Raw genomic sequence first — 9263 nt, forward strand, 5'->3', positions numbered from 1 at the left:
GTTGTTACTTGAGTAACTGAACTGATCACTGGACTCTTCGCACAGTTCATCATCTTCACTTCAGTTCTCTCTCTCTCTCTATCTCTCTCTCTGTCTCTCTCTCTCTCTCTCTCTCTCTCTCTCTCTCTCTGACGTGTGTGTGTGTGTGTGTGTGTGTGTGTGTGTGTGTGTGTTTTCCCGACATACAAAAATGATGGCATGAAATATTTTGGCTGAGCAAAACTATCATAGTCCTAGCACAGTTTCTTTTTTTGCATGCTAACCATAATAACACTGATCATTATAGAGAACTTAGAAACTTAGGAAACATACGTGCCCGTGTTAACCGTGATTATAAAAGATGACTTGCTTCAGTTTGTTACTTCTTTTTCTCTGTCAAACAGTTTAGTTGCAATAAGCAATTAATAATACCCCCCCCCCCCCAGTCCCTCATGCATACACAACAATTATCAATCATGTCACAAAAGAACAGCTTGTAAGAATTCAGACTGGCAACATACTTCAATAAAACAAACATCTCTCTTTGTAATTGACTCAAATAATGAGAATAAGAATGAAAGCAGTTATGTAGCGCTGAATGTTGGGCAGAGACAAATCAAAGTATGTGCACCTTCACATCAGTTATTCATAAGCATGCATATCTCTAATTCAGGAAGGACGAATTATTCATGAGCATGCATACCTCTACCTCAGGAAGGATGAATTATTCATGAGCATGCATACCTCTAATTCAGGAAGGATGAATTATTTATGAGCATGCATACCTCTAATTCAGGAGGGACGAATTATTCATGAGCATGCATAACTCTAATTCAGGAAGGATGAATTATTCATAAGCATGCATACCTCTAATTCAGGAAGGACGAATTATTCATAAGCATGCATAACTCTAATTCAGGAAGGACAAATTATTCATTATTCATAAGCATGCATAACTCTAATTCAGGAAGGACGAATTATTCATAAGCATGCATAACTCTAATTCAGGAAGGATGAATTATTCATAAGCATGCATAACTCTAATTCAGGAAGGATGAATTATTCATTATTCATAAGCATGCATAACTCTAATTCAGGAAGGACGAATTATTCATTATTCATAAGCATGCATAACTCTAATTCAGGAAGGACGAATTATTCATAAGCATGCATAACTCTAATTCAGGAAGGACGAATTATTCATAAGCATGCATAACTCTAATTCAGGAATGATGAAAGACAAAAATAATAAACAAATAAATGTAAACTGAAAGCTAGAAAACCCTCATACCAGGAAAAGAGGGAGGGGAAGAGAGGGGGAACTATTCTAAGATTGTGATACGCTTAATTTGGACCGGATCTGAAAGAAAAAAGTGGTTGTAAATCTCTGAATTGGGGTTTTTATTTCAATAGAAAACGTAGAAGCCTGTGACTAAAACTCACATCATTGTCAACTTTAGCTTTCAGGGTGTTATAATTAGTCTCATCTATAGTATGCAGTCAAATCCACCACTATATAATTTTAAACACACACACACACACACACACACACACACACACACAATACACGACCTGAATCAGGAAATCCTTGACAGTGGACATGCCCTGGTTGTCGGTAGCACGGATGGAGACTGGAAGGGAGGCAACTTCCTCATAGTTGAAACTGGACAGCGCCGTCAGAGTATTGTCCCCTACTATCTGAAAGTGCTCTGTCCCTTTTTCTACGAGGAAGGTCACCTGCAGCAAAACGCGACAAAAATTACCATGGGCATAACAAACAGTAGTAATAGTAGTATAGAACAATAAGGAGACATTCATGAACATAGGCTATTATTTTCTGAATATCGAGTTATTGTAGCGGACTTTGAGGTCCGACTGCAAAGGCCTTTCGCCTGTAGCTCAAACCACTGTGCACCAAGTAATACCACTGGCAAGACAGAAAGCCAGGAATAAGTTAACAACTGAAACACACATACACACACACACACACACACACACACACACACACACACACACACACACACACACGAGAAGAAGGTTTCAGAAGTACAGGCTACGTCGTGGCATGATGTGGCAAGGAAAAAAAACGGATTCTAGAGACATATTCAGATATCAAATGCTATATAAATTCACGTTATTACTGTTATCATTATCGTTCGGATAAAGCATGGTCACCTTCAGGCTGTCGGGGTCAGTGGCCATCACCTCACCCACCACCTGTCCTGCTGGACTGTTCTCCGCCACACTGTCCTGGGACAGGCTGACGTCATATGGGGCCTCGTTGACGTCACTGACCGTCACAGTCAGGGAGGCGCTGACGCGTAAGTGACTTCCGTCGTTGCCGTCATCCTGACAGGTCACCTGTTTATTTATTTATTTTATTTATTAACTCACTCAGTACGGCCAGTCCTCTCTTCTCCTCTACACAGACCCCTCGGATGTCCAGTGGGTGTCTGAATGACCCAACCTTTAGCTTCCGTCGTCAGAATTGCGGTATTCTTTGTCAACATTCACGTCTTCAGTATAAGAGCCTTCCGCTTGCAATATTTTGATGATGGTAATTGGGGTGAAACGCTGTTAACGTCGTCTCTTTCGCCGTTCGTATGGAGAGAGTTAAGGCATCGCATATTCTTGAAGCTCTATGCGCTTTACAATAGCACTAAAAACATGTTTCACCCAAAGCACAATATAGGTACGTGCGTATTCGTAGGCAAGCAAGCAACCGCTCTCTCTCTCTCTCTCTCTCTCTCTCTCTCTCTCTCTCTATTTCTGTGTTTAACAAGCGCGTGTGTGTGTCTGCCAGTAAGCGTGTGCACGAGAGAGAGAGTGAGAGGGTTTCTGCGCTGTGTAATTACATATTTGTGACAATGCGTGTGTACAGTCTTGACACGCAGTTTTCGTTAACTGATGTAAAATACGTCGTGGCTTCGGTGTCTGAAAAAAATCCCCAGCAAAATATGTTCCTATTTATTAGCGCAGATGTCTTGGGGAGTTGGACAGCTCAAGAGTAAAGACAAGACAAAGACTGGACACATTCTTTATTAACTACGTTATCAATACATATACCAGTACAATGTCTGTTGTCCAGAACTCGCCGTAAGGAGAGACTAAAAGTAGCCAAATGTAGACAAAAGGGGAAAAAAACAAAAACAATGAAAGCACTGTTTTGACTTCAACCAACCTACCTACTTTCCAGTCAACCCGTCCAGTATTCTATCCACCACAATTCCGTGAAGAAAAATGAGATTACTTGTATTCTTAATTGTGAGACCAGTTCAGCAATATGTTAATTTTTGTAATGAAATATATATATATATATATATATATATATATATATATAGCTAAGTATCATAATAAAAGGCACAACTACAAAATGCACGTGGAACTTATACATCAAGAACCCAGCCGAAATTTACCATACGCGTACTGCAAACTTCTTCTTCTTCTTCTTCGTTCGTGGGCTGCAGCTCCCACGTTCACTCGTATGTACACGAGTGGGCTTATACGTGTATGACCGTTTTTACCCCGCCATGTAGGCAGCCATACTCCGCTTTCGGGGGTGTGCAGGCTGGGTATGTTCCTGTTTCCATAACCCACCGAACGCTGACATGGATTACAGGATCTTTAACGTGCGTATTTGATCTTCTGCTTGCATATACACACGAAACGGGTTCAGGCACTAGCAGGTCTGCACATATGTTGACCTGGGAGATCGTAAAAATCTCCACCCTTTACCCACCAGGCGCCATCACCGTGATTCGAACCCGGGACCCTCAGATTGAAAGTCCAACGTTTTAACCACTCGGCTATTGCGCCCGTCCCTGCAAACAACCACCACTGACAAAACAACCACAAGCACACAGATCATCGGTCTTTTGAGTGTAAGTGGTTTTATCACCGTACCTCAACCACGTGCGTTCTTGCGCTTTCATAGTCCAGATCCTCACTGGCCACGACGAGGTCAAGGTCATTTTTTATCTGAAAAGAAAGAAACGATCAATTAAAGACAAGAAACGAAAACAAAGGGATAAATGACAGTGAACGGAAGAAAAGACAGCAGATAAACATTATGAGGAAAATATGAAGCATGAAACATGGACACAACAGGAGGAGTCATATCAGTGCTTCTTTCACAAGATTTAATAGAAATAGATATACGTAACAAAATATATATTTATATATATGTAATGTATATACACAGAGAAAGAGAGACGGAGACAGGGAGATACTGACAGTAAACGGGACGTCTTGTAAGTTGGTAACCAGACAGCTGTGGCTTTGACCTTCATCCTCGTCTGTCACAGAAAGGTGTCCTACCACTGTGTCCACTGCACTGTTCTCCGACACCTGTCACGACATACATCACAGACAGATTTTAACTCACTCAGTACGGCCAGTCCTCTCTTCTCCTCTACACAGACCCCTCGGATGTCCAGTGGGTGTCTGAATGACCCAACCTTTAGCTTCCGTCGTCAGAACTGTGGTATTCTTTGTCAACATTCACCTCTTCAGTATAAGAGCGTTCCGCTTGCAATATTTTGATGATGGTAATTGGGGTGAAACGCTGTTAACGTCGTCTCTTTCGCCGTTCGTATGGAGAGAGTTAAAGAGGAGGGGGAAAGTGTGGTGTCATCTGTTTCATGAATTTCAAAACTAGCTTTAAATTGAATGTTATTTCACTTTGAGTGGAAACGGAACTATTTCTACTTAACAAGGCGACAGTTGTGACTGCTGGCAATAAAGAGTTACAGTTAAAGACACAGGATTAACGGCATAGCGGGATTTACGAGCGGGATTTTAAATGCAGTATAATTCGTTTTGTGGTTTTTTTCTGGTTTCTTGTTTGTTTGTTTGTTCTTGTTTTGCTTTTTGTTTTGTTTTGTTTTTGTTTTTTGTTTTTGCTGTTTTGTTGGTGGTGGTGTTGTGTTTTGGAAGATTTCTGTCAATGACCTACCTGAACATTGTCCGAGGCCTACTCTAAGACGGGCCTGATTTTTTTTCCAAGACTAACCAAAGACCTATCTAATTCTTGTCCAAGACCTACCTAAGACCTACCTGGTTCTCGTCCAAGAACTACCTAATTCTTGTCCAAGACCTACCCAAGACCTACCTGGTTCTCGTCCAAGAACTACCTAATTCTTGTCCAAGACCTACCCGAGACTTACCTGATTCTTGTCCAAGACCTACCCAAGACCTACCTGGTTCTCGTACAAGAACTACCTAATTCTTGTCCAAGACCTACCCGAGACTTACCTAATTCTTGTCCAAGACCTACCCGAGACTTACCTAATTCTTGTCCAAGACCTACCCGAGGCTTACCTGATTCTTGTCCAGGTCGATGGCAGTCGGAGGGTCATTGGAGTCCAGCACCTCCACAAGGACTGTGTCTTCAACAGACAGCGGCGGCTGACCGTTGTCCACGGACTGCACGAGGAGAGAGAAGACAGGGGTGGCCTCGTGGTTCAGCAAAGCAGCCTTGGGCCCCACGGTCAAGGAGCGGCCTTCCAGGGCAAACACGGACAGGAGGTTCTCATCCGCGTTGTCTGTGTTTAGACTGTAATGTAAATTATTCAGTGATTGAACGGAGGTTGGTGGGGTATATCTAGTGAAAGAGACAATTAGGATGGTTTCATGCGTGCAAGAAAGGGGTTAAAACGTGCGCGTGCGCGTGCGCGCGCTCACATACACGCATTTAAATGCATACACACACAGTGCGTGTGAACTCACCTGTACACACACACACACACACACACACACACACACACACACACACACACACACACACACACACACACACACACACACACACATTCCTTTTTACCTGACGTATACAAAATAACTGTCTTGTACAAAACGAAAAAATACCGATATATTTCTGTCTGTCAGCCTGCCAATACCCACAACATACAAACAGAACAGGGGCTGTGATATAAAACAAACAATCTCTTGGCAACAATGAAAACTATCAGATAATGTTCATCAGACCCAGCAGCAACAGTGAGAAAGCTGTCTGATATTTTCATTAGGGAGGAAGGTGGCAGAATGGCTAAGACGCTCAGCTGCCAATCCAGAGTCCGTGAGGGTGTGGATTCGAATCCCGCTCTCACCCTTTCACAACAAAAGTGTTGTCCTCTAGCAAAATCATGGCAAAAGAAATCCACTCTGATAGGTACACAAATATACAAGCATGCACTCAAGGCCTGACAAGCGCGTTGGGTTATGCTGCTGTCAGGCATCTGCCCAGCAGATGTGGTGTAGCGTATATGGATTTGTCCGAACGCAGTGACGCCTCCTTGAGAAACTGAAACTGAAACTAAACTGTGTGATATTTTCAGTTATCGCCAAGAAGACGTTGTTAAGGCGTCCCCGTCTTGTCCCAGATTGGAACGAACTCTTACACAGGCCGGGATCGTTCAGATGAAAAAACAATGGACAATAACAGTTGTTTTTGTTTTTGTTTTTGCTTCTGAAAGGCACACAGCCTCGAGTAAATACTGATTAGCACTCCCCATGAGCTTAGCACACGGGTAAATAAAAGGTGCAGAGAAATAAAACCAAGGAACTTGAAAAAAGCAGTTCCCAGTCCGTTTTTATTGTACCCAAACATTCAATCGACACGTGCACAAGGCAACAATAATAGCAGTTTAGTTTCAGTTTCAAGGAGGTATCAAAGCGTCAAACTTATCCATATACGCTACACCACATCTGCTGTCAAGAAAAGGGAGCAGATGCCTGACATTCGGATAAACCCAACGCCCTAGTCAGGCCTTAACAGCCTACCCTGGTTTTGCGTAAAAGAAAAAAAAAACATTAACATAGAATTTAGTAGCAATTGCAGGACTGTCCAGACACATGCCTACATCTATTCTAAGATTAACAATTGATTGGGTCTCAATGATGGAGGTTGGTAAGTGGTGGTTTAGCGGGAAAACAGGCCTGTAGATACACTATAGCGCAGACCTATGTTGTTTTACGGGGAAATGGATACACTATAGCACAGACCCAGGTTTTTGCAGAGAAGCAGATCCTTCAACAGCACAGACCCATGTCCTTTTGCGGGGAAACAGGCCTGCAGATATACTATAGCACAGACCAAGGCTGTCGCAGAGTAGATATACCACAGCACAGATCCAGGTCGTTTCGCGGGCAAACAGGCCTGTAGATATACTATAGCACAGATCCAGGTCGTTTCGCGGGCAAACAGGCCTGCAGATATACTATAGCACAGACCAAGGCTGTCGCAGAGTAGATATACCACAGCACAGACCCAGGTTGTTTTGCTGGAAAATGGATACACTACAGCACAAACCCAATATTTTTTTCTTTTTAGCGGGGATACAGGCCGGTGGATACTCAATAACACAGACCATGTGAATGCACAATAGCACCGACCCAGCAGCCACGGCGCGCAGAGTGTAGGTGTAGTTCTGCTCGGGCTCAGGATCCACTGTGTTGAGTTCAGTGATGACGGTGCCCGCGGGGCTGTTCTCCGCCACTTTCGCCCCTCCGTATGTCCGGATCTCCGTGGGCGCCTCGTTCACGTCCACGATGTCCACCTGGGTGACAGTTTCAGTTTCAGTTTCAAGGTGTCAAAGCGTGTGGACTGATCCATATACGTCACATCACGTGCTGCTCAAATAAAGGAGCAGATGCTTTACCTTCAGGTACACCCATCGCTCTGGTCAGGCAGTGAAAGCCTATCCTAGGTTTGTGTAAAACATTAACATACAAGAGAGGCAAGGCCTTCAAGACTCACTTGTGATAAATTAAGTCCCCTAGCATTAATTACAGAGTAATTTCCCTTTTTTACTATCTGCACCAAAAACGTTTGCAAAATAATAAAAATTCCATGCTTTGCAAAAGAAGTTCCTATTTGAACAAAAAATGATAATAATGACTGCTCTTGTTGTTGTGTCAGAATAAGAGGTCAAAGTGCCAAGTTTAGAGAATACAAAAAATATAAATATAACAGTAAATGCAGTTTGCATATAATTAGGCTTCATTTTTTATTTTTTGTGCCCATCCCAGAGGTGCAATATTGTTTTAAACAAGATGACTGGAAAGAACTGAATTTTTCCTATTTCTATGCCAAATTTGGTGTCAACTGACAAAGTATTTGCAGAGAAAATGTCAATGTTAAAGTTTACCACGGAAACACACACACACACACACACACACACACACACACACACACAACCGAACACCGGGTTAAAACATAGACTCACTTTGTTTACATAAGTGAGTCAAAAATGAAATAAATAATTAGGAAAAATATAAAAGAAAATAAACAAAATATCCATTAGGATAAAATTCTGATAACTCGGAACTCAAACATCAACATATTTATTCGCCAAGGCCCTATCACTATTTGAAAGGTTATAAACATGTGTTTTCCCTTAAGAACATGAAAACAACAAACTGTATCTCTAATTCATTATTGGGTGTCGGTTGATTTACCAATACCTTCAACATATTGCACACAATGAACGGTACCGGCGGAGAATTAACTTGCTATGTCAGAAAAAGAATCTGATGAAGTTACAGCCGCTATTTTGCACGATACCAGCCTTATAGACATGTGCGCAGTAAAGTTCGTGATTGTTCATTGGTTTTAAGAGACAATGGTTAATGATAACTTGAAATCGGTAGGGTTCTGACAATGTTTTGGCAAAGTAAACTGAGGCCTTCTTCTTCTTCTTCTGCGTTCACTCGTATGCACACGAGTGGGCTTTTACGTGTATGACCGTTTTTATCCCGCCATGCAGGCAGCCATACTCCGTTTTCGGGGGTGTGCATGCTGGGTATATCTTGTTTCCATAACCCACCGAACGCTGACATGGATTACAGGATCTTTAACGTGCGTATTTGATCTTCTGCTTGCATATACACACGAAGGGGGTTCAGGCACTAGCAGGTCTGCACATATGTTGACCTGGGAGATCGTAAAAATCTCCACTCTTTACCCACCAGGCGCCGTCACCGGTGATTCGAACCCGGGACCCTCAGATTGACAGTCCAACGCTTTAACCACTCGGCTATTGCGCCCGTCAAAACTGAGGCCTAAAACAGTTCAAAGAGGAGCAACATAACACAAAATGGACATACAAATAGAAAAAAAATATTTCATCACATTTTCTAACCCTCCACGCCCCCTCTACACCCTCTTGCACACACGACACCAATCCTCCTACCACACTTACACGGTATTTCCACCACTGACCGTTATTTCCCCATCAACTGTAAACTCTTGATCTTTCATATCATGGCCGGTGCAGGTCAAGGTC

The 9263-nt window shown here is 42.6% G+C and overlaps 1 protein-coding gene across 1 annotated transcript in view; it reads right to left on the reverse strand.

Moving 5' to 3' along the window:
* Positions 1-9263, reverse strand: part of LOC143281468 (protocadherin-16-like) — a 120821-nt gene that overhangs the window by 27879 nt on the left and 83679 nt on the right. The window contains exons 50-56 of the mRNA XM_076586679.1: positions 9200-9263; positions 7372-7535; positions 5299-5533; positions 4213-4326; positions 3883-3957; positions 2155-2340; positions 1552-1716 (exon numbers count right to left, since the gene is read on the reverse strand). The exon at positions 9200-9263 is cut by the window's right edge and continues 119 nt beyond it. Coding sequence (XP_076442794.1) covers positions 1552-1716; positions 2155-2340; positions 3883-3957; positions 4213-4326; positions 5299-5533; positions 7372-7535; positions 9200-9263 — 1003 coding nt within the window. The remainder of the gene's footprint in view (positions 1-1551; positions 1717-2154; positions 2341-3882; positions 3958-4212; positions 4327-5298; positions 5534-7371; positions 7536-9199) is intronic.

Source organism: Babylonia areolata, chromosome 4 (genome assembly GCF_041734735.1).
Source record: "Babylonia areolata isolate BAREFJ2019XMU chromosome 4, ASM4173473v1, whole genome shotgun sequence".
Lineage (NCBI taxonomy): Eukaryota > Metazoa > Mollusca > Gastropoda > Neogastropoda > Buccinidae > Babylonia > Babylonia areolata.